Below are 25,217 nucleotides of genomic sequence, written 5' to 3'. Positions count from 1 at the left end.
TGGTGAGTTTTTAAGCTTCTCTTTGAACTCAACAAAAGAACTTGAAGAGTATGTTTATTGTCTAAGCTCAGTGTTTTAACTCTGTAGGTGTTTTATGGATTAAATCATGGGGCCCACATATGCATTTTGAAATGAACACCATTGGCTTTTCTGACTTGGTTCCAGCTGTTTCTAAGGCTGGCAGGTGATAGCAGGGGTGGAGGTGGTGGTGTTCTGCTTCAGGGTTGAATTTTATGAAGAGCTCTTTATTGGGTAATCCTGTATAAGGAGAGCACAGTTAAATCACCTTGGAGTTACCAGGAGAGGAAAATCTTGGGCCAGAGAGAAGAGGTGACTGTCTAGAGGGAATTATCATTTAGCCGCTCTTAGAATTTTCTTTTGTGCTACCAAAATCACTGTCCTTGTCACTATTTATGGAGGGTAAAACCAAGGGCAGAGGGCTGTGGTCTGGCAAGCCTTAAGTCAGTCCCCATGGGACCCACAGCCCACCTGACTAATGCCTTGGCCAGGAGGCGAGTGGCCTCTGGGCAGCAAGTTTTGGCAGTGTAGCTAGGGAAAATTGCCGGGCCGGGGACACCTCCTGCTAGCCCGGGGTGCCTGGTACAGTTTGTACAGTGTCACTGTGTGGGGAGGGGTAAGACAGAAGTGCCAGATAGAGGACTGTGCTCAGGCCTGCTGCCCCGGGAGGCTGACCGAGGGCCTGAGAGGTGGGCAAGTGCAGGGTAGAGAGCTGAGCCGGGCATTGACAAGCCTGCTTTGCCCTTCACTCTGTCTGGGTGGCCTCCGTCACACCTGTGAACATTTCTGAGCCTGTTTCCTCATTTTTTAAATGGGCATCAGGGTGTTTGGGAGGATTAAATGATGCCATGAATGGAATGTGCCCAGCACAGGGCCCGGCACACAAAGGGTTCAACAAATAGAGATTTGCCCTGGGGTTTATTTAGTAACTGGACTGTGGAGGGATGTTTTTTTCATGATCATGCATGCCACCTGTGCTCTGTGATAAACCATGTTGAGTTTGGGGGGTGGTGAGCACAGAATAGGGAGCTTTGCAGGAAGGGAACTTAGAATGAAGGGGAGCCTCTTCCTGCACATGCTGCCTGAACCAGCAAAAGCCTTGGATAGCCCAACTATGCCATTAGGAGCCTGAATCCTGGGCTGAGTAGAATGGGGACCCCTCCCGTGGCTTGGGAGACCCCACCCTGGCTCCAGAGCCTCTCCTGAAGAGGAAGATCTTTCCTTGAGAGAGCCATGGGTGAGGTCCCCACTCTACTTAGAGAGCCCCCCACCCCCTCGGGGCTGGAGCTGAAGCACAGATCGGCTTTGTGCGGTCACGAGGGGCAGGCAAGGGGGAACCGCGCCTGGCCGAGCCGTCTCACAAGCCTCAGTTCTTGTCAGTGATTTTGAAAGAATCAGTGGAAACTGCTGACTGTGCTGTCTTCCTTCCCTCCAGAACTGTGAGGCTGCGGCTCCTGGCAGGGAGAAGGGAGAAGCCCTGCCGGGAGGCTACCTCTTCATCTGCCAGCTTACACCTCGCTGGCCTCAAGTGCCCCATCTTCTGAATGGGTGGATCTCCACGTGGGGACAGTAGCTCAGGTCAGGGGCTGGTTAAGGCCACGCCTGCAGGTGATGCCCTACGCAGTGGGGCTGGGAGAGGGGCCCTCGGCTGTGTGTTTGAGGGCAGGCTCATCCCTGCGATGGGAGGTGGCCCGGAGAAGCATTCCTATCTCTCCTGAAGCCCCAAGGAAAGAACTGGGCTCTGGAATCAGGCCACCAGGGCCCTTCTCCTGCCTGTGGGTCCCGGAACCAATTTTTGTCTTTCCTACTTCACAGGCTTGTTGTGAGGGGGAAAGGAGACGACCAGTTGGAAGAGAACTTGTAAGGGTTGGTCCTGGTGTCATGACTGGCCACCCAAGTCATCCCTACCCCATCCTTGCTCTTACTCCCACATTCCTTCATTCAGCAAATCCCTAGGAGGTCACCACAGCATTTGTAGGCTCTGGCCCCCTCTTGCCTCTCACTTCCTCTGCTCTGGTGTCAGAGAGGCTTCCCTGACTCCCTGTACAGAGCAGCTGCCTCTCCCCTTATCTGCTTTGCTTTGTGGCACCTGTCACCCCTGGTGACTCAGACAGTAAAGAATCTGCCTGCCAATGCAGGCGATGTGGGTTCGATGCCTAGGCTGGGAAGATTCCCCTGGAGAAGGAAACGGCAACCCATTCCAGTATTTTTACCTGGGAAATCCCATGGACAGAGGGGCCTGATTGACTACACTCCATGGGGTCGCAAAGAGTCAAACATGACTGAGTGAATAACACACACACACAGATACCTGTCACCCCAATCCTTGACGGGGAGGCATCTGGCTGTTTCTGTACCTCAAGGGCCTGTCACAGAGTAGCACTCACTCAACTTTATTGTTGTTTTTATTGTGGTAAAATACACAGAAATTGATCACTTTATCCATTTTTGAGCATACAGCTCAGTGGTATTAAATATATTCACATTGCTGTGCTACCATCACCACTAAAACTGAAATTCTGTACTCTTTAAACACTAACTCCATTTTCCCCCACTCCTCTGTCCCTGACAACTCCCATTGTACTTTCTGTCTCTCTGAATTTGACTGCTCTTCATACCTCATATGAGTGGAATCATACAGTATTTGTCCTTTTGTGACTGATTCATTTCACTTAGCATCATGTCTTCAAGGTTCATCCATGTTGTTGCTTGCGTTAGAATTTCCTTCCTTTTCACGGCTGAATAACATTCCATTGTATGCATGTACCACATTTTGTTTATTCATCCATTGATGGACACTTGAGTGGATTCCATCTTTTGGCTATTGTGAATAATGCTGCTATGAAGGAGGGGGAAGCTGCATCTTGAGGGAAGCAAAACATACATCCCTCCAAAAACTTGAGTGGGAGCCCAAGATCCATTAGAGAACAGATGTGATGACAATATCCATTTTGCAGATGAGAAAACAGAGTCTTCCCTGGGTCACTTAGAGTTAGACCTCATCCCTGCACTTTGGGTCCTCTCTGAGGGTTTTTCCTGTGAACCATGGTTTCCATGAAAACCATGGTGCTAAAGGTAGTCCAAAAGGAGGAAACTATTTAGCAAGCTGAGTCATCAAGGGAAACATAAAAGTGTGCGTGTGTGTGTGTGTGGGGGGGTGGTTTGGGGACAGAAAGACAAAGGAGGATGAGAGAAACAAAAGGTGTCTTCCTGGGGTTCCCCAAGGGCCATGGTGACTTGGGTGCCTCAAAACAGGGCTCATATGGTCTTGAGGCTGATTTTCTCTCTCCAGATTCAGCCCTTCCCAGGGTAGTGAGTGACTATGAGTACCCTCTCCCTTCAGCCCTCCCCTGCCCATGGCCTGATTGACATCACCAAGGGCAGTCTCACACCAATGTAGTCACTGGCATAGTAACCAGCTCTGTGGTCTCTTTTACTTCTGTAGCTAATAGCTTCCTAGAGGGGTGGTTAGAGTTGGGGTGTCAGGTTCTGCTCAGAGGGAGGAAAATCCAGGCCATGAGGTCTCATCCTAAGGGTTGCTAAAGGGAGCCACAGTGAAACCTGTGCCTTTAGGACTTTACTGGGGACACAGGACACTGGCTAATAGGGTCCAGGGTCCTGGCTGGCCTCATTCAAGGTATGGGTTGTGGATGTTGGCAATTTGATCTCTGGCAGTTCGATGTCAGAGCGTGATCCACTCATTTTTGCTGAAGGTGGGTGGGATCTCTAGGATGGATTCCCTGGTTCCACTGTCAGCTGAGCTTTATGCCCATCAAAAGGACCCTATCCCTTCCCTGACTTCTCCCCTTCCTTTTTTCCCCTCCTCCACCCCTTCTCAGGTAGTCCCTGGTTTCTGTCTCTGCAGGCAGCTATAAGCTGGGTTCCTAAAACAATTCACTTAGTCTATCCCACCTTGCAGAGCATCAAGGGAAATATAAACTAGCCAGAGCACTCACCTCCCCAGGAATGCCTTCCCGTCATGCCCACCAGTGCCTTCATGGGTCATGCCTTTGGCTCTGACAACCCCCCAGACACTGAGTTTAGGGCTGTCTTTTTTCCATGCAGTGCAGGCTACCCACTTCTCTTCTGAAAAAGGCTTATAAAGCCTTTGAAAATTGTGCTTTTAGGGACTTTACGCATTTGGTTACAGGAAAGAAATGTGGGTAATAAAGACATTATGCTTGGAGAAAAGTCTAAGTGCCAAGAAGGAAGGTGGGGTCCCTAGAGCCCCTTGCCCATGTTGGCCTGGGCGGGCCGGAGAACAGTGCAGGTGGGAGGGCTCTGCAGAATTCAGCCCACATGCTTTGTCTCTTTCATTGATTGAGCTTACAGTTGGCAAATGGCCACCATATCTGATGCCTACTCCCCACCCACTCCCTGGCAAGACTGGTGGGATAGTCAGGCTGGGTCAAGGTTGGGGGGTAGGTCATACACAGGCTGTGGGATAGTCTGGTTGATGCCAAGGCTAAGGTCCACTCTGATATTAGGGTTGGGGTCCAGGTTGAGGCTGGAGTCTAAGCTGAGATGAAGACAGGTTCTTCTACACATGAAATGGAGCTCTGGGCCCTAGAAGAGGTGGCTCCCTCTTCTGTACTAGTCTCTTTGGGGATCATCCTCCCTTTCCCTCCTTCTCTGAGGTGACCCTGGCAGGTGGTCCCACCTTTTTTCTGTGCTATCATTGAATTCTCCCAGCAGTCCCACCAGGTAGCTGTATCTATCCCCATTTTACCGAAGGGAAACTTAAAGACTGAAGGAGGCAGGCATTTACACATTAGATGGGGCTTAGAAAAATATGTCCAGCAGATGGGGTACAGGTGCTCTGCCTTTGGGGTGAGTTCAGAGGTATTTGTAGGTGAGACCCAGAGAAGGGAATACACTAGTCTGGCGTCACTGCCAAGAGAGACTGAGCTGGGGCCTGAATCCAGGTCTCTGGGTTCCCAAGCCAGTGTTCTCTCCCTTCCCCCTGTGTCTTCTTGGGTCACAGACTGCTCTTGCCTTGTCCCCACATTGACCCACCCCAGCCTACCTTCCGTGACTGGCCAGGCCTGGCTCAGCAATCCTACTTTTTTCACTTCCTGGCTGGCTAGCCTGGGTGAGGAGGGCTGGAGAGGGTCTGGCTAGGCGGAGTTCAGGCTCAGTCCTTCCCTGGGGTTGACGGTGGGAGGAGCCTCATGGGCAGACACAGAGCCCCATTGTCAGGGCCGCTGTGCAAAGCAGCTGGTCTGGGATTTCTGGGCGTTTTTTACATTTGAAGAATAATTGCATTGTCTAGGGGGCCCTTGAGAATCCAAATCCCTCCCCAGACCTGTCAGGCAGTCCAGAGAGATTCCTCAGGACCAGTATCCCAGCTTCCCTCCCCCTCCCTCCCTCCTGTAAGGAGCCTGAGGCAGAGAGGGGTTCCTTCAGAGAAACTGAGGTAGGGTTGCTTCTCCAGGGCACTAAGAATATCTGTTGGGAGGAGACCCTTTTAAGTCCGTGAGTTTGCTTAAGGAAGGTGCAGTGGCCCCTAAAGCTCTGGACAGAGCTCACATGAGCAAGCATGTTGTGTAGAGAAGCCTGCTTTTTGGAAGGGGTAGGCCCATTTTGGAGTGCTTCAGCTGTTGGCAGTCTGGACTCTAAAGGGTGACTGGAGGTGAGCCAGGTGGGCTAACTGCTTTGGTCATACAGTTGTCTGGGATATGGTCATTCATCCTGGGGTGATGCTGAGAAAAGGACAGGGAGACAGACACATTTGGGAGCCTGAGCCTGTATTCAGAAGTGAGCCAAGGATAGGCAGACTTTTGTTTCTTCTGAGAGACAGTTCTGGAAGGGTGAGGGGCTCCTGGGAGCCTGGTCCCTTGTGGCATTGTTTTTGTTGCAGTGGTCACTATTAGGGAGGGAATTAGCCTGATAGGCTGAAGCGGGCTCCAACACTGAGGGGGATGGGGCATCCTGCACCAGCCTGGGTCATTGACACTCTTTGTGATTCACTCCCAGGGCTTGAGGAAGGGGTCACCAGTCTAGTCTGGGACCTCAGCCCTGCTCAGTGATTGTGGAACTGCAGCCTCACTCGAGTAATAGGCAGCAGGATTTCCTGGAGGTGAGATGCTCATGCTTTGGGAACAGGCTGGGGTTGGGTGGTGATGGCTGCAAAGTACTCTCATTTCCAAGATGTCTGTAGCTTCAGTAAACATCAATGGGGCAGGCCTTACTGGTGGTTCAGTCAACACAGAGTTGTGTAGTCACACAGTTGCACAAGCTCTGTGTCCTTCACAAGGCTGTACATGTTTAAGAGAACCCAGAGCTCCCTTCTGTAATGTGTGTGGAGGAGTGTTTTCCATAGGCCTTCAGAGAGGCGAGGCTGGGGATACCTGAGTCTTTGGTGAAGTTGGAGTATGTGTATATGTTTGGAGGGGGCAGTGAGTGTGTGTGAGTGAAAACTGAAACCAGAAAGAACAGCTGGGTTCAGAGGGGTCAAGGGCTGACATGCTGAGGCCTTCCCCATAGAAGTACATAGTAGATGTTCATGAATTGTTAGATTTTATCTAACAATGTGCTTGTCTTGGTTGGATGGCATCACTGACTCAATGGAATGAACTTTGGCGAACTCTGGGAGATAGTGAGGGACAGGGATGCCTGGTGTGCTGCTGTCCAATGGGGTCACAAAGAGCTGGGCACAACTTAGTGACTGAACAACATGCTGTCTTTAAGGGATGGAGCTTGGAATAGGCCCAACAATTCTCCAGGAGTGTGGTTCAGTCGGAGGAGGCAGGCAGGCAGGCACCTGGGGAACAGTGATACAGGGTGTGGGGTAGACAAGACTTGACCTGAGGGGTAAGGGCAGAACTTCTGCTTAGGATGCTTTTGAGCCTTGTGAGTGCTCTGGCGCTTCAGTGGTTTTACTGTGGTTGAGAAAGCATAAGGAGATGCATGGTGTCCCCAGTTCAGCTCTGGGCTCGGTGAAGTGGCTCAGCAAATTTAGCTGTTGCAGGCCAGGACTGAAACCTGTTTTTAGTATCTGGCAATTAGGAAATTCTTCTTGGAGGGCTGGACAGGATATCTCTTTTACTTTTTTAATTTCTTGGAGGGTAAATTTCCAAGGGTGACGAAATGAAACTGCTGAGTGTGTTGACAGAAGGTGGGTGGGAAAGTGGCAGTGGCCCTGTGCTCGGTGGCTAGTGCCTGTTCTTGGCACCTGGCCTCATGGTCTTCACTCATCCTTCTTTGGTGATCCTGCCATGGGCAGGGCCTTTCTTCCCTTTTTCCTCTCTTCTGTCTGCTTTCCAATTTGGCTACTTGGGTGGGTTCAGCTGGGGCAGTGTTGGCTCTGGCCTGCAGGGGGAGGTGGTGGCCTGCAGGCCAGAGAATTGGGAGTGAGGGTAGGAGGGGCGTGGGGGTTGGGTGGGGAGGCAGTGGGGCATCTGGATATCTTGAATGGGGGTGGAAGCTACTAGGCATGGCCTGCCTGGGGACATGGGGGCCCTACCCTCCTACCCATGTTTTGCCTTGGAAACAGGAGCAAGAAGGCAAGAGTCTTTCGCCCTGTCCCTGCTCCTTCCCCCGCCTTCTGCCCCACCTCCCCCTCCCTGCCTGGCTGAGCCAGCACTTTTTTCTTCTCTCCTTTATCTGCTCGAAAAGTACAGGGTGTTCTGTTTCTCCTGTGCATACAGATCAAGGAAGGGTATGTTATTTATTTATTTATTTACGGAAGGCAAGAGGAGGAGAGGCAAGCACCAAGGAGAATTAAGTGATTTTTCTTCCCCAGTAAGGCATTTTCTCATAAAATTAAAAAATTTCAAAGGAAGAGATGGCACAAACCAACAGAAAACAAATGTGCTCCCTCGCAATCTGAGATAACAGAGGGTCCAAAAGTCCAGTGCAGCATTTAACTGAGGGCCCAGCACACAGTAGGTGTTTCTAGGTATAGTTTTCTCTCTTCACTTCAGTTTGGATCCCAGGGTAGATCGACTCTATGGAAAGATGGAGATGCCTCATTTTGCCATCTGTGGACAGTGCTTGTGGCTTCTCTGGCTTAGGGGCTCCAGGGGTTGACAGGCCCATCTGGGACAAGGCTTGTGGAGACACAGAACTAGGGTTAGCAGTGAAGGCCAGTGGAATAGGTGACCGACATGGCCCTTGTTTACCTGTTTCCACCATGACTTCCCTATAGCTCAGATGGTAAAGAATCTGCCTGTAATGCAGAAGACCTGGGTTTGATTCCCGGGTTGGGAAGCTAGGGAATGGCAACCCACTCTAGTATTCTTGCCTGGAGAATTCCATGGACAGAGGAGCCAGATGGGCCCCAGTATATGGGGTCACAAAGAGTCAGACCAACACACACACCACAGCACCCTATGATGTCTCTTTAAGTTGAAGGTCTCTGATATGTTGGGAACGTGGGGTCCTTTTTGTGTTCATCTTAAAGGCAAACTGTGTGCCCACATTTCCCACAATCCATTCCTGAAGCCTATTAATACAAATTTAGTTATTATCAATTTTCTAGTTTTTATTTTAGATGATGAGTTCTTAGATGCTTATTTTAAAATAAGTAAATACAGACAATCAAAATAAATAAATAAATATCTTTAAAAAATTTAGCTACAGAATTTTACAAATGATTTTCCTGGACAAGGCTCTTAAAAATGCTGACAATCTCTAGACGTCCATAATAACGTAGGTTAGGACAAGCTGGACCACTTGAGAGAGAAAGAAATGGAGATGGGAAAGCCAGGAAGTTTAGCTATCCCCCACCCCAATGTGCTGCCCCAAGCGTTTCTTCCCTCTACAAGCCTCCCAAGGGTGAAGTTATCCTACTCCTCCACGTTTTCAGAGGTGGTGCTCCAGGGAGCAAGGGAGTTCTGCCATGAGACCTTAGGGGCTTGAGGGAGTAGAGAGATCCCCTTTCATCTCAGTTAAACCTTGGTCTCCCCAGGAGCTTTTCGAGAACGGGTTCCATCTGTAAGGTCTGAGAACCACTGCTGTAATCCCACCCCTTTACAGCGTAAAAGTGGCTGTTTCTGGGGGGCAGCCTCAGGTTGGGGGTGGGGCTGGAGGCCTAGGGAGCAACGCCCAGGAAGAGCCCCCCAGTCTTGGAGAACTGAGGCGTCGGGGGAGGGTGGGCAGTCTCGATACTCGCATAGCATAGCAGCGTGCTCACTGTGGTGCCCATCGGCAGCTCCCTGCGTGTTTACAAACCTGATGTAAAACACACTTCTTGCCTGCGCTGCGGGGCGGACTCTTCCTCTCTGTCGGCGCTGGTACAGGCAGCCACACCCTCACCTCTAATTTTAGTCCTCCCAAGGAGAACCTGGGGAGGAAGCGGAGGGCGGCAGAGGGGGTGCGGAGGAAGGGTAAGGGGGAGGGGAGGAAAGGGCTCGAGCCAGCTCTGACCTCCTCGCTCCCAGGAGGCGGAACCGAACATCACTGGGGTGGGGGTGGGCGAGACCGTAACCGCACAAGGAAGAATGTGGAAGCCGGGATACAGGTTCTCCTAGGAGGAGGGGAGCCCCTGCCTCTGACGGTCTCCGTGTCTCGGGCGCCACCTTCCGGCCACCTTCCGCCACCTTCCGGTGCCTGACTCCACCGAGTCGGGCAGCATAGGGATGGGAGGTGGGGTGCGGTTTGGAGAGAGTTTGGGGGCAGGAATGGGGTGACACTCCTGTCCGTGCCCAGGTGTGACATAGGCAGGTAGAGTGGGACGAGGAGTTCAAGGAGCAGCTTCTCAGCCTGAGCATATTTATATTTAGAAAAAAAACTCTTTTAAAATCTGTGATATATGTTAGAGGTGGGATGGAAACAAGCTGTCAGACCTTGAAGTGTGGGAAGAAGGTTGTTAGTGCACAGCTTTTATTTTTTACAGTGAGCCAGGAATGAGGTGTTTATGCATATATATATATATATATATATATATATATAGTGGCACTAACCACCATTCATAGAAAGATGCATTTCCTTCCAGACCAGAAAGTTCCCTTCTGACCCTTTCACTCATTCCCCTCCTCTCAATCTCTCTTCTGTCATCTTTTTACTGCTTCATGAATTTCACATAAATAGAGTCATACAATATGGTGCTCTTTTGTCTCTGGCTTCTTTTGTCAATGTAATGTTGTTGAGAGTAGTTTGGTTTTGTTTATTACTGAAGAATAGTACCTTGTATGAATACACTACAAATAGCACAATATATTTATCTATTCTTCTGTTGATGTGCCTTTGGGATATTTGTTTTTGGTTATCATGAAGAAAGTTGTCCTGAACATTCTAGTGTATCTATTTGGTGGAGTATACCCTGTTTCTCTTGGGTGTTTTCTTAGGACTGGAATTGCTGTGTCATAGGAAGGGTTTTTCTTAGCTTTATTAGATTTATATGCCCCCTGTCCATTGCCCAGCAGCTACTTTCCACTCATGAATTCATTTCCCTGTTGTTAGGTCTTGAATACTATGGATAGTATGGATAACTAGACGGTATGCAACTTCTGCCTCTGAAAACTTAGCAAAGGCAGCTTGGGTCAGGAAGGAAGTGGGGACAGGATCAGAGCTGAGTGGCCCCTTGGGATGGCCCAAAGATACCTTCAAGCCCTTGTAGTCACTCTGGGAATAGAAGGGCAACCTCTCTCAGCCCTGGGGCCAGATTCAGGGACCCCTTGGGCCTCTCATCAGCTCCCTAGACTGGCGTCTCTGAGCAAGCTGGCTTAGTGTAACTGTCAATTTGATGTCTGGCCTCTGGTGCCACAGGTCCTCATGGTCCACTGTTTCCTGGGCTCTTTGCTGCTTTGTGGTGACTGAGGGGCTGAGTGGCCTGGGACAAAAAACCGGAGACCTACCCGGAATAGCAGAGGTTCATCCAATACCAGCCTCGTGGCACTTTCTTGGGGGAAGGTGGGACTGTGTCCTGCCCACCAAATTACCACCTCGTTTAGGCTCTGAAAGACTAACAGAAAGCAAAAGGAGAAGAGGAGACAGTGGAAGGGAGAGTGAGGGCCAGGGAAGGGCCAGGCCAGGGAGGGAGAGCAGAGGGTCTGGTGCAGTGGGTTCAAGTATCCTGGGGCTGGTTCCAGCACCCTGAGGTCTGTTCAGCATCCTGGGGTCCATGTGAGCATCCTGAGGTTGGTGTGAGCTGGACCACAGCAGTGATGCTGGGCTGTGCTGGGTTGTGCTGGTCTGGGGTCAGCAGCACCAGGGTCAGTTTCTCCTGCTTTTGACCTTCTTGATCATCCTCTTTCTTGTTGACTCTTGTCTCATCCTTGAGGAAGAAGCAGTACCTAGTTGATTGGGGGTGGGATTGATGGATTTCAGGGGTTTGGGATGGGCTCTCAGCTCTCCTGTTTGCTGATGAGGGCCCACAGTACATAACCTCCTTCCTATTTCCTTCTTATGGCTCCCTCTTTTCCTCTCTCCCCACATCCTTTGGAGGTGGCTCTTCTTGTCCGGATCCTCAGAAGAGAATGAGAGGGCTCAAGGTCCCCCCTTGAGGGCAGAGACTGAGAGCATCTCTTGGGGCAGGTGGGAAGTGAAGGCAGAGCAGGTGAGCTGTGACCCCCTCCCCGCTTCAGGTTCCTAGGAGGCGAGCGTGGACGGTATGCAAAGTTGTGAATCCAGTGGTGACAGTGCGGATGACCCTCTCAGTCGTGGCCTGCGGAGAAGGGGACAGCCTCGTGTGGTGGTGATCGGTGCTGGCTTGGCTGGCCTGGCTGCGGCCAAAGCACTTCTGGAGCAGGGCTTTACAGATGTCACTGTGCTTGAGGCGTCCAGCCGCATCGGGGGCCGCGTACAGAGTGTGAAACTTGGTAAGTGCCTCATTCACCGCAGTCCAGTCATCTCCCAAGGTCACCTCTTGTCTCCTAGTGCCCTGGCCTAGCCTGAGATCTTGTTATTTTAGCTTTTTCCCAGGGTTTAGTGTTCTGTCGTGCATGCGGCCTGGGCCTTTTCCAGAAACTTCCTTTGCCCCCTCAGCACCCTTCTGAGGTGTGCAGAATGGGGAGTCTGGCCTCTGTTTTTGGAACAAAAGCTAGGGTTCACAGTGTTTAGGTGGGAGAGGACACCCAGAACCAAACTTTGTAGTGGGTAGACTGGTTTCTATTTCACAAGAAGGGGAATTGTACAAGTTTTTATTACTTGGTAACTTTTGAATATGATTTAGTATACCATTACTAAGAGCTAGCCCTGGGACAATAGGAGCTCAGCGCAGTGGAGGTGGAAGAAGACTTTGGGCCTCCTTGTGAGTGGTGGGCAGGTCTTAGGATTGTCTGGGAAGAGGATCTGTATAGGTTTCAGAGTATTAAGGCTTCTGGAGAAAGCAACCAGTTAAGAGATACACCCAAGAGTGGGCAGATTTTGCCAGGGGTCCTAGAGGGTGGGGGAGAGCCTGAAATGCAGCCAGAGGTCAGGGTTCCCTAGCCAAGGGGTCTGACAATGAAAATGGCCCAGTGGGACTACCCATGGTGGCCTGGCGTATGTGGGTTACACTGACCCTCCATGGGATTTTGTGTCCATTGTTACTTGGGCTGCAAGGCCACGCAGATTCTGTGTATTTACTTTTGATGAATGGGGCAATTGGTTCAGAAACGTAGGTGGTCAGGCTTAGAACAAGCAGAGGTTGAGGAGACATGGGAAACTTTCATGTTTTAAAAAACTCTGATCACAGTAAAAGTCTTCCTTAGAGCATTTCCTGGAAGGTATATGCGAAGTTATGTCTGTTTTCCCTGGCAGACACAGGAGTATGTGTTGGCAGTGAGGATGAAAGTGCGTCCCAAGGCACACGGAAACCTGAGGACAGTCAGCTGGGGGAAGCCTGGAGACTCTGCTCAACACCTGATTGGCTGGCTAGGAGCCTTAGGGATTGGCTGGCTAGGAGCTTTAGGGATGGGATGGCTCCATTTGTGGTTCTCAAGTCTTGATGAGACATTCAGGGTCTGACATAAAAGCGGAAGATGGGAGGACAAATGGCCCAGTCTCAGTGGTAGTTGACACCTGAGATGTGCTTTGCAGGGAAGTTGATACAGGGAGCGAAGTGGAAGAGATAGGGCTACAGGAGGCTGAGGAGATGCATGTGGCTGGAAGCCTTCCTTGGAGGGGAGGGAGCTTGGGTGGGCCTTAGGTGATGAGGGGAGTCGGATAGGTAGTCAAAAGAAGGAACGGATGATATACATGAGGAGTCAGATCAAGGCAGATTCTGCTAGAATATGGGAGAGCAAGTCCAGGCAAGCGCGTATGTGTTGTGTGTGCAGACACCTGGGGCTGAAAGCCCAGGCTGCAGTTGGACCTGCAGCAGTGTGAGATGCTAGCTGCGAATCCCGGTGGTAAGGGCAGCAGCGATGACCAGAAGCCCCAGGGACACTGTGGGCTAGTTGTGGAGATGGCGCCCAGTACCCTGTGGTTACAAGGACGACAGAGGTGAGAGGCCTGTGGGGGATGACAGGGAACATCCTAAGACTGAGGCTGCTCCGGGCCCCCCCACCTCCTTGTAACGCTTGAGGGATAGGGTGGAACTCTGATGTTGCTAACCTTGAGCTGCTCACCTTATTCCTGCTTATGCCTGGATACCCCATGCCTGGACATGGCTGCCCAGTGACTATGACTTGGAACTCCCTGGTGTACCCTGGGAAGGGTCCATGATGCAAGCCCCTTTTGCTTCTTTTGGAAGCTCAAAAGAAGCAAAACAAAAACAAAAAAATACCTTTGGGAACTTGAGGCTCTAAAGGATAATTAGTGATAAATGTCCCCAGTGACCAGCCCCCCTCCCTGAACCCTGTGGAAGAAGGGCACTGGGTTTCCAGCTTTTCATGCCCTCTAGTCTGCCCACTTTCCCTGGACAAAGGGACCCATACATTCCTGCCCCTGATTCCAGAGTCACCAGGAAGTTCTGCCTTACTGGCTGTGGTTTGAGGTTGATTGTTTTTTCTCTTGCTCTGTGTTTGGCACATAGATGCATACAGGGCTACAGGGCTTTTTTTTTTTTTTTTTTTTTTGAACTGATGGTTTAATTAGAAGCAGCCCAGGAAAGAGAAAGCACAGAAAAAGAGGAATGCCCAATTCCTGGGGTGAGGGGTGATTGTTGTCTGTTATGGTTTACAAGATAGCTATTGCTGCATAACAGAACAGCCTGAAATATTAGTGGCTTAAAACAACATTATTTTATTTGCTGATATTCTGTGGCTCCAGAAATCTGAGTTTCTCTTCATGGTGGTCACAGTCTAAGAGGGTGAGGCTAGAAGGCACAAGGTTTCTTGAGGCCTAGCCTCTGAAGCCACAACATTGCTTTCATTGCATTCTATTAATCAAAGCAAGTCACAAGGCAAGCCCAGATTCAAGGGGTGAGGAAAGACTCCATCTCTTGATGGGAGGACTGACAAAGTCACATTGCAAAGGGCCATGTGTGTAAGGATAGGAGGAATTACTGTGTCCATCTTGGCAAAAAAGTTATCATACATGATGTCTTGAATCAGGCCTCCAAAAACAAAACAAAACACAAAAAATGTTCCTCTATATTTTCCTTTCCTTGTTTCAACTTTCCTGGGAGCTAGGCAAGGGAGGAGACAACTGTATCACAGGCTCTGCAGCATAAGAAAAGGAAACTGAGCCCCAGAAGAGGAAATAGGCCCAGGCACGGTGGGAACTTGCCTCAGAGTATCTGGTCCCTTGGCTATGGATGGGGTGGTAAAATGAGCCACCAGCCTCATCCCAGTTTGGGCCCAAGATTTTCCCTTGCCCCAAACAATCTCTTAAGGTTTTGCCACCTATGCCATAGGATGAGAAAGCTTAGTTTTCTCCAGAAGTGTGTTTTAGACTGCCCTGGGGAGGAGTCTTCAAAACTGGAATGTTTCCCTCTTTCTTCTGCCCTAGACTGAGTTAGGAGTTGCCCATTTTCCATCTGGATGAGTGGTTTAGATTCCTGAACCACTGGATTTTGAGGAATTGGAATAAGGCCAAATGGGGACCTTGGGTCTGAAAGGCTGGGCCTCCTCACTGGGTATTTCAGGTACCTGTACCATGTGGTACCCTCTGGTACTGTAGAATTTCTCCTGAGAGGGAGGCATCAGTGAGGAGAGAGGGCCTATTGTCGGATGTTATCACAGAAGGAGAATCTTCTAATTCCAGTGAGGCGACTTGGTGTCGTCAGAGTCACTGAGGGTGGAAGTTACCTCATTTATAAAGTGGAATCCATTTTGTGCTGCATATGGTTTCTTACTGGGAGCTTTTCACTGAAGACTTTGGTTTGTTGCCAGAGGGGGGCCTAATCCCCTTCCTTGCCCTCTTGCTGGGGATGGAAGGATCCCCTTGGAGAAGGAAGATGAGGCAGTGTTCTGGCCCTCTTTGAAGAGTCCTTGCTGTGCTAAGAACCTGTTGTTGCCATCAGGACACGCTACCTTTGAGCTGGGAGCCACGTGGATCCATGGCTCCCACGGGAATCCTATCTATCATCTAGCAGAAGCCAACGGGCTCCTGGAAGAGACAACTGATGGAGAGCGCAGTGTGGGCCGCATCAGCCTCTACTCCAAGAATGGCGTGGCCTGCTACCTCACCAACCGTGGCTGCAGGATCCCCAAGGATGTGGTTGAGGAATTCAGTGATTTATACAACGAGGTGAGGTATTACGGGAATAGTTGAGCACAGGAGTGTGGGGGACAGGGAGCACACTGGTGTGTGTGTGTGTGTGTGTGTGTGTGTGATGGGGGTGGGGGCCTAGGCAACTTGCTAGGGTTTTCTGTGATCCTGGTCATGTCTGTACATTCTCTGGGCCCCAGTTTGAGGGTAGAATGAAGACAATGAGTAGAGAAGTACTAGGGAAGAGATTATTGATACTTATGATTAAATATTTCCGCAGAAAGTCCTTAAATATCTATCAGATTTGTTACTAGGTAAATGTGTATGATCATTGTTGTTAATGTTCTTAGGCACTTTTGTAAATGATAACTTAAAAAAAACCCTTATTTTCTAATTGTTCCTGGTATATAGAATTATAACTGATTTTTTAAAATTGAAGTATAGTTGATTTACAATATTATATTAGTTTCAGGTGTACAGCATAGTGATTCAACATTTTTATATATTATACTCCATTTAAAGTTATTACAAGATGATGGTTATATTTCCCTGTACTGTACAATATATAGTTGTTGCTTATTTATTTTTTATACATAGTAGTTTTTATCTCTTAATCCCATACCCCTGTTTTACCCTTCATTCCTTCCTTCTCTCCACTGGTAACCACTAGTTTGTCCTCTAGATCTGAGTCTATTTCTGTTTTGTTATGTTTGTTTGTTTTGTTTTTTAGATTTCACATATAAGTGATGATCAGAGTATTTGTCTTTCTCTGTCTCACTTATTTCAGTAAATATAATACCCTCTAGGTCCATGCATGTTGTTGAAAATTGCAGATTTTCATTCTTTTGTATGGCTGAGTAAAATTCCAATGTGTGTGTGTGTCTATATACATATATATAACAATATAGTTTATATCTATCTATCTAACATGTTTTGGAGAAGGCAATGGCAACCCACTCCAGTACTCTTGCCTGGAGAATCCCATGGATGGATGAGCCTGGTAGGCTGCAGTCCATGCGGTCGCTAGGAGTCAGACACGACTGAGCAACTTCACTTTCACTTTTCACTTTCATGCATTGGAGAAGGAGATGGCAACCCACTCCAGTGTTCTTGCCTGGAGAATCCCAGGGACGGGGGAGCCTGGTGGGCTGCCGTCTCTGGGGTCGCACAGAGTCGGACACAATTGAAGCGACTTAGCAGCAGCATCTAACATGTATATAAAACATGTGTATGTATACTACATATATAACTTACGTTTTATATCTATATCTATCTAACATCTTCTTTATACATTCGTCTGTTGATGGGCACATAGATTGTTCCCATAGGTTGGCTATTATAAATAATGTTGCAGTGAACTTTGGGGTACAAGTATCTCTTCAAATTAATTTTTCTTTTTCTTTGGATATATACCCAGGAGTGGAATTGCTGGGTCATGTGATAGTTCTAGTTTTAATATTTTGAGGAACCTCCATATTTTCCATAGTGGCTGCGTCAATTTACATTCCTGGCAACAGGGTAAAGGTTCTGTTTTCTCCATATGTTCACCAATGTTTGTTACTTGTGTTCTTTTTGATGATAGCTCTTCTGACAGGTGTGATATCTCATTGTCATTTTAAATTTCTCTGATGATTAACTATGTTGAGCATCTTTCATATGCCTGTTGGCCATCTGTATTTCTTCTTTGGAAAAATGTGTATTCGGGTCTTCTGCCCATTTTTTAATCAAGTTGATAGTTTTTTTTTTAATTGAGTTGTATGAGCAGTTTATGTATTTTGGATATTAGCCATTACTGGTCATATTATTTGCAAATGCATTCTTCCATTCAGTAGGTTGTCCTTTTGTTTTGTCAGTGATTCCCTTTGCTGTGCAAACATTTTTAGATTAAATTAAATTTGTTTTTGCTTTTGTCTCTTCTGCCTTAGGAGAAAAAAAAGTGCTTCAATTTATGTCAAAGAGTGTTCTGCTGATGTTCTCTTCTAGGAGTTTCATTATTTCCATTGTTACATTTAGGTCTTTAGTCCATTTTGAGTTTATTTTTGTATATGGTGTGAGAAAATGTTTGAATTTCAGTCTTTCACTTATGGCTGTCCAGTTTCCCCAGCACCACTTGTTGAAGAAACTGTCTTTTTTTCCATATATATTCTGCCTCCTGTATCACAGAGTAATTGTGTGTGGGTTTGTGTCTGGCTGTCTGGTTTGTTCCATTGATCTGTGTGTCTGTTTTTGTGTCAGTACCATGCTGTTTTGATTACTGTAGCTTTGTAAGTCAGGGAATGTGCCCTTGTCTTATTTTGGCTTAAAAAAAAGTTAATATTTTTAGAAACTTTGCTGTGAACTGCAAAAAACAAGCAAGGTAACTTGTAGATCTTGCCTTCTGATAGCTTCCATTTATAGTGTAATGACCCTTCACTTTAGGTTAGTAAACTGGTCAACACTTACCTATTATACATTTTTTATGTCTCTTGGGCATAGGAAAGGAGAACTGACCCTTGCTTTGGGGTTGTCCCTGCTCAATGGAAGGCAGGAACACTCATTGTCTTATGGGTGTGCACTCATACAGTGTGTGTGTACAATCCTATAGTGTTGTGTGTTCTCACTCAATATTAAGCAAGTAAGAATCAGCATTCTTGAAAGTAGACCTTCTTGGTGTACTGAGAATCAGTCATGTCCTGATTCCTATATTACTGTGAGTGCTTCAAGCATGGATGCCTCTTGAGAATGATGTTCAGGGTCCATGACTTACTTGTTCTTTTAAACGTTCCTGAAGGTAGATCATCATCAACTTCTGCTTGTGGGTCTGATTTTTGAAAGCCAAGAGTGTGAGTCATGGAAAGTAGGATAGATAAAGGTAGGTTATCATTGGAGAAGGAAATGGCTACCCACTCCAGTATTCTTGCCTGGAGAATACCATGGACAAGGAGCCTGGTGGGCTACAGTCCATGGAGTCACAAAGAGTCAGACATGAGTGAGCGACTAACATTACATTATTATTATTATCATTCTAAGTGGTGCTGCTTTGAGTCAGAAGGAAAAGGTGTTAACCATGAGGTCAAGAGAGAGATTTCCTTATATAGCTCTTAGACAGTGCTGGAGGCCATTCTGAAGAGGTGTGCTCTAAGCATGTGAAGCCTTGCCTGAGGGTGGCTTCGTAATAAATATGTAGCCTCCCTCCCAAGGCAATGACTTTGAAGGGCTACTCATTTGAATGTCTTATATTTGTTAACAAATAGATGAGTTTGTTCGGTAGTTATCATAATAGAGTTTAATCTCTGGAGCAAGATTGCCTTGACTCAAGTACCAGTTCTGCCATTCATATAGAATGGTACATACTTGTATATTCATGAGCTAGTTATTGAGACTCTCTGAGCTTTACTTTCCTCATCTGTAAAACAGACACAGTTATACCTACTTCATAGTGTTATGAAGGATAAGTGAGATCCCAGTGAAAAGTGCTTAATGAGAAATGGGGTGAATATTGTTAGCTCTTACAGACCCATCCCATTTCCCTTGGGTCACATTAGGAAGATGTTGTTTAACCTAGGACAGGAGACCACCCACATGGCAAATGCATGTTCAATTATGGCAGTCCTAGTCAGTGGTTGACACAAAGAATCATGCAAATCTGTTAGTCCTCAGCTGGGCATTTTGGCCTTTAGTTAACATAAGCTGATTGGCTGGCTACTCTGTTGCTTATCACCAAGGGGAAAAATCTAAGGGGGAGGAGGCAAGTTGAAAGCCTGACTCCTTGGCAATGGTACTAGGTGAGGAATTTGCTGAGGACTTCAGTTAAAGCCAAACACCCAGCATCTTGTGACTGTTGGGAGAAGAAAAAGGAATAATTTAACTTGCTTTCTTCTTTATATTCAGAGAAATGTTTAATTTATGTTTCTGTCTTATGTGGAGGCTTTTCCCTTGAGGGAGTAATAGGGGTTGGGCCATACCACCTTTCTTCCTCAGCAGTCCTAGAGCTGAGTTGCAGGGTAGACACATTCCTGTCAATGTACGGGCCCCTTTTGCTCTTTCCCCTGCAAAACACCAGTCAGGACACAGCTCCATGCTGCCTTCCTGGGAGAGGGTGAAGCAGATACACTTGGACAGGAATGTCAGGGGAGAGTCTGTGCATTTGGTTCTTGAATAAGAGTTATCTGTGTAGACGTGGGTTCTTTAGTGGGCGGTATGCTTGGCTATGTGGAGCACTTGAAAGGGCAGTTCCTTTCCCACACACTGTACGGGCACCAGACATTTCACTTTGTTCTAAGCAGGGGTTCAGTAAGAGAGCTTCTGGGGCCCATCCCACCTCCCTGTGTCTGGAGGCAAGGAAGCTGACTGCCCAGGTTCAGTTTGCTATCCCCAAACCTCCATTTTGTTGGTGCAGCCTCAGTACAAAACTGATTACCACATTAATTCTCCAAGGAAGATGTGCCATGGGCTCAGCATATCCGGGAACACTTTGGAGATGGTGAGTATTGAGTTAGAACCCTTAGGTCTGAGATGAGGTGGGACGAGTGAAGGTGTTTTCAGTCTCCTGGGATCTCTTTGCAGGTCTATAACTTGACCCAGGAGTTCTTCCGGCATGGTAAACCAGTTAACGCTGAGAGTCAGAACAGCGTGGGGGTGTTCACCCGAGAGGAGGTGCGCAACCGCATCAGGGATGACCCTGATGATCCAGAGGCCACCAAGCGCCTGAAGCTCGCCATGATCCAGCAGTACCTGAAGGTATCTTTGCCATCTCGGAGCTCTGTTGAGTACAAATGCCAGAATGAGAAAGACTGACCCTGGGGAAGTTGGGTCCGAGGAGGGCAGCACTGCCCTAAAGTCCTGCTTCTATCCCTGCCCAGCCTTGGCGGTCACCTGGCTCCCCTCTGGCTCTTCCCACAGGTGGAAAGCTGTGAGAGTAGCTCGCACAGCATGGATGAGGTGTCCCTGAGCGCCTTTGGGGAATGGACTGAGATTCCTGGTGCCCACCACGTCATCCCCTCGGGCTTCATGCGGGTTGTGGAGCTGCTGGCTGAGGGCATCCCAGCCCACGTCATCCAGCTGGGGAAACCCGTCCGTTGTGTTCACTGGGACCAGGCCTCATCCCGCCCTCGGGGCCCTGAGATTGAGCCCCGGGATGAGGGTGACCATAATCATGATGCCGGGGAGGGCAGTCAGGGTGGAGAGGAGCCCCGGGAGGAGAGGCAGGATGAGGATGAGCAGTGGCCAGTGGTGGTGGAGTGCGAGGACTGTGAGGTGATCCCGGCAGACCACGTGATCGTGACCGTGTCACTGGGCGTGCTCAAGAGGCAGCATGCCAGCTTCTTTCGGCCAGGCCTGCCCGCCGAGAAGGTGGCTGCCATCCACCGACTGGGCATCGGCACCACTGACAAGATCTTTCTAGAATTCGAGGAGCCCTTCTGGGGCCCCGAGTGCAACAGCCTACGGTTTGTGTGGGAGGACGAGGCGGAGAGCTGCACGCTCACCTACCCGCCCGAGCTTTGGTACCGCAAGATCTGTGGCTTTGATGTCCTCTACCCGCCTGAGCGATACGGCCATGTGCTGAGTGGCTGGATCTGTGGGGAGGAGGCCCTTGTCATGGAGAAGTGTGATGACGAGGCAGTGGCCGAGATCTGCACAGAGATGCTGCGGCAGTTCACAGGTGCGTCCCTGTCCTTGTCTCGCCGCCGGCTCAATAGGCCTCGCTCTGTCTGTCCTCCTCCTCTAGCCCCTCTGAGTCTCCTGAACCAGTACTAGCATCCTCATCCCCAGGTTGTGAAACTGAGGGGGCGCACCCCTTGGGAGAGATGCTGTAGGACACTGTGTCTTGGCTTTGGCCTCCTAAATTGCAAGCTCTCTCCATTTGGAATTTGAGACACTCAAGATCACAGGCTCTTTGTTTCTTCTCTGTTTCTAAGGCTGATGGTGAAAGACTCAGATATCACCCCAACTCAGATTCCCCACTTCCTAGTCATGTTGTCTTGCTAAGAGATGGACTTGTGGTTGTTTTGTCTGATTTTTGTTCAAACATCTTTCCTGCACTATCCCAGAAGAGCCCCACAAGAACCCCTGAAATTGGAATGGGGAACATGATTATCTGGGATGTTTTTCAGATAGGAAAATTAAGGCCCACGGAGAGGAGCTGTTTTTCTTGGGGAGAAAAACAAGGAGACATTGAGGGGTATACAGCTTGAACCCCAGCCTCCCTCCCTCCCTTCTTCGTGCCTGGCCTTCCTGGAGCCCCCAAGATACAATGGGAGTTGTCTGCTCAGGAGTGTCTTCTGTGTGCAGCCATTTCTTATCCTCCTTCCCCTTGGCTCTTCTCACTCCCCAACAGGGAACCCCAATATCCCAAAGCCTCGGCGAATCCTGCGTTCAGCCTGGGGCAGCAACCCCTACTTCCGGGGATCCTATTCATACACACAGGTGGGCTCAAGTGGGGCAGATGTGGAGAAGCTGGCCAAGCCCCTGCCGTACACGGAGAGCTCCAAGACAGCGGTGAGTGTGGGTGTGCTGGGTACGTGAGGGGCTGCGGGGTGAGGGGTCTTTGAGGGGTGGGTGTTGTGTATGTGTGTTTGGTCCAGGGGAGGAGTGCCAAGGTAAGATAGGTGGAGTAGCTCCTGTAATGATGGAGAAAACAAGAAAAAGTACACTTAACATCTGGAAGAACAAACAGGGTCAAACTAGGATATCTTAAATGCTTTCTTGAGGTTATAAAAACTGAGCCTTTTAATTCTGTGCTGTTCAATATGGTCGCTGTTAGCCACATTTAATTTAATTAAAATCTAAAGTAATAAGTACAACATTTTGTTCCTCAGTTGCATTAGCCAGATTTCAAGTTTGAGAGCCACCTGTTGCTCATCAGAGTGGCCACGTTAGAGGCCACGTTAGTAGCCTCATTAGGTTGCCACGTTAGAGTGTGTCATTATGGAGCATTTCTGTCATTGTGGAAAGTTCTGTTGGGCAGCACTGACCCAGTATGTTTTGCTTATTTCCCCCAATGTATTTTAGGAAATAAAATACTGACCTTCCCCCAAACTATAGTAACTATATAGTAAAACACACAGAAAAATAATAAATTGAAATTATCTCTATATATTTCTGCTCCTATAAAGTAGATTTTGAGTTCCCCCCACCAAGCATACCCATACAATAAATGTTAAAACCCCAACAAAATTATATTTAAAATAATTCTCTGGTGTAATTGATGAGGAAGATTGCAGTTAAGCAATGTGTTGTGCGTGTCCTAGCTGTGCTCAGGAAAGGCTACTGCTATAGCCATCCTCCTTCTCTCGTCCCCTGCGTCAGGACTAGCGCATATAACAAAAAGCAAAACAAACTGGTTTAAACAAGACAGAAGTTTACTTAGGTCACACAAAAGGAAATCTGGAGGTAGATATTGGGGCCCAGTACCAGTAGAACCTGGCTCCATCTTCCAGGCCACCTTGTGATCCAAGAGGGCCGTGGAGGTTGCTGCTCTCGTTCTCATGTCTGTGACAGGCTGATGAGTGAAAGAAGGGAACCCTTGAGAAGAGTCAGTGTCCCTAAGCAATAGTGCACTTGAAGTTGATTGGCTAGAACGTAGTCACATGACTCTACCAGCTGCTAGAGAGACTGGGATACAATTTTTTTTTCCCTGGATGGGAGTGGTGGTGGTGGTTTGGTCGCTAAGTCGTGTCCAACTCTTGCGACCCCATGGACTGTAGTCTGCCAGGCTCTTCTGTCCATGGACCCAGTTAAATGTCAGGATTTTTGTTACTGAGGAGAAAGAGAAAAGATGTGGAGTAGGCAGCTTGCTCTCTGCCACAATATGTGCCTCCCTTTCAGCTTAACCACCTCTGCAGGCTTTTTATTGGTGGGTTAAAACCTCACTACTCAAGGTGGGTGGTCCATGGACCAGCAGCACTGGCACCATGTGGGAGCATATTAGACATAAGACTTGCAGCCCACCCCAGACCTGATGAATGAAAACCTCATTCTACAAGGTCCCCGACTGGTACCTTACACATTCAGTTTGAGGTATTTTGGAATAAAATCCAAACTCAAGCTTGGAATGCAAGCATTTGTTCTATGCTTGGACCCCACCTAAACAGCCTGCTTTCTTGATGTTAAGCTTGGCTCTGCCAAAATTTTCACCATCTCCTAGACAAGGCCTAGGAGATGCATTTGCCCCCATTTTTCCTTCTTCCTGAAACATCCTTTGCCTGTTTATTTATCCAGCATCTTCTGAGAAGAAGCCCAAAGGTCCTGTCCTCTGGGAAGCTTTGTGTGATCTCCCTGACAGAGGGCCTCTTTTCTGGGCTCTCAGCACCTCGCCCAAACACCCATCACGTCACGTATGATGCCATTTAGTAATTGGGTTTCGTGTCTGGCTTCCCCACCAGCAAGGAAGCTCCTCAAAGCAGCTGCCTGGTCACCTTTTATCTTCCAAGTGCCCAGAACAGTCCCTGGAACCTAATAGGGGCTCCATAAAGGTTTGTTAAATTACTGCCTAACTTTATTGAGTTCTTATGTTCTTTCAGGTTCTGAGTCCTTTAGATACATTATTTCACTTAATCCTTACAATCACCCTCAGAAGTAGATGGTATAAACTCATTTTGGAGATGAAGAAATCAAAGCTTAGGGAGGTTAAATCATTCCCCAAGTTCACTAGTAAGAGGCAGTGTGAATTTCTGAAATTGTAGAGCCAGGACTCACAAAAACCTCAGAGCAAAAAGGACTGAGGCCCGGATGTTTGGGGAAGAAGCAGGGGAAGATGGGCAGGTGGGATGGGCAGCTCCTCCTCCTATGGAAATAACAATACCTGCATCTGAGATGCCCGCCTATTCCTTTCTAACTTGTAGTATGGATGGGGGTTCTGGGGCAGACAGGTAGCTTTTCTTGCTCCTCCATCTTCACTTCCCTGTCCCCCTGCCCAGCCTATGCAGGTGCTGTTCTCAGGTGAGGCCACCCATCGCAAGTACTATTCCACCACCCATGGTGCTCTGCTCTCTGGCCAGCGTGAGGCTGCCCGTCTCATTGAGATGTACCGAGACCTCTTCCAGCAGGGGACCTGAGTGCCTCGTTGCTGCCGAGCGTGTTCCTTAAAGAACCACTAACTCGTGACTGCCAGCCCTGCCCCTTGCTGCTGTGTACTCCTCATTTCCGAGTCCTCTGTAGAATGGATTTGTATCTTTTGTAGAGCTAGACATTTAACTGGCTTCAGACCTGGCCCTGTAGCTTCTTCTTTTCTCCTTCCTGGGTGGTGACCAGGGTGGGATCCATTGATTTACCTCTGTGCTCTGATCTCTGACCTCCCTATGCTTCCCCTCATCTCTAACCTTGTTATTGTAAGTGCCTTCAATACTTTGCATTTTGGGATAATAAAAGAGGCTTGCCCTTCCTGTGCTCCTCAGCTTCTCTCTTCCATTTTTCTTAGCCTTGTGTGTGTGTGTGTGCATGTACGTACATGTGTGTGTATGTATGTCTTTGTGTGTTTGTCATATCTTCTTCGAGGGGATAATGGGGCCAGCTGTGGTCTGGTTATACCCCCAGAAAGGAAGATGCCTGCCTTTAGTGGAAGGGGCATCCTCTCACCCCAGTCTGTTTGTGATTGTTTCCCTTCCTGCCAGTGAGACTCCTTAGGAGTAAGAGCCCCTCATAACCCAGCCCCAACTCCTTCAAGATAGGCCTGGGTCTGCCTGCTGGCCTTTTGTTGGACT

At 48.5% G+C, this 25,217-nt stretch overlaps 1 protein-coding gene across 5 annotated transcripts in view; it reads left to right on the top strand.

Annotated features, from left to right (window-relative positions):
- SMOX (spermine oxidase) overlaps nucleotides 1-24,910 on the top strand; it is a 35,306-nt gene extending 10,396 nt beyond the window's left edge. The window contains exons 2-8 of one of the 5 annotated variants that reach the window (XM_059892636.1): nucleotides 11,547-11,780; nucleotides 15,350-15,576; nucleotides 20,083-20,256; nucleotides 20,824-21,178; nucleotides 21,854-22,014; nucleotides 23,901-23,990; nucleotides 24,435-24,910. In XM_059892636.1, the coding sequence (XP_059748619.1) occupies nucleotides 11,573-11,780; nucleotides 15,350-15,576; nucleotides 20,083-20,256; nucleotides 20,824-21,178; nucleotides 21,854-22,014; nucleotides 23,901-23,990; nucleotides 24,435-24,572 (1,353 nt within the window). In that variant the 5' untranslated portion in view covers nucleotides 11,547-11,572 and the 3' untranslated portion in view covers nucleotides 24,573-24,910. Of the gene's footprint in view, nucleotides 1-11,546; nucleotides 11,781-15,349; nucleotides 15,577-20,082; nucleotides 20,257-20,418; nucleotides 21,179-21,853; nucleotides 22,015-23,736; nucleotides 23,991-24,434 lie in introns of those variants that run through there. The other 4 variants (XM_005214737.3, NM_001205439.1, XM_010811482.3 and 1 more) reach the window with 4 other exon arrangements.
- Nucleotides 24,911-25,217: the final 307 nt, after the last annotated feature.

The sequence above is a fragment of the Bos taurus genome, chromosome 13, assembly GCF_002263795.3.
Source record: "Bos taurus isolate L1 Dominette 01449 registration number 42190680 breed Hereford chromosome 13, ARS-UCD2.0, whole genome shotgun sequence".
Lineage (NCBI taxonomy): Eukaryota > Metazoa > Chordata > Mammalia > Artiodactyla > Bovidae > Bos > Bos taurus.
Note: the sequence above shows the minus strand (reverse complement) of the source record. Positions and strands in the feature narration are given on the sequence as shown.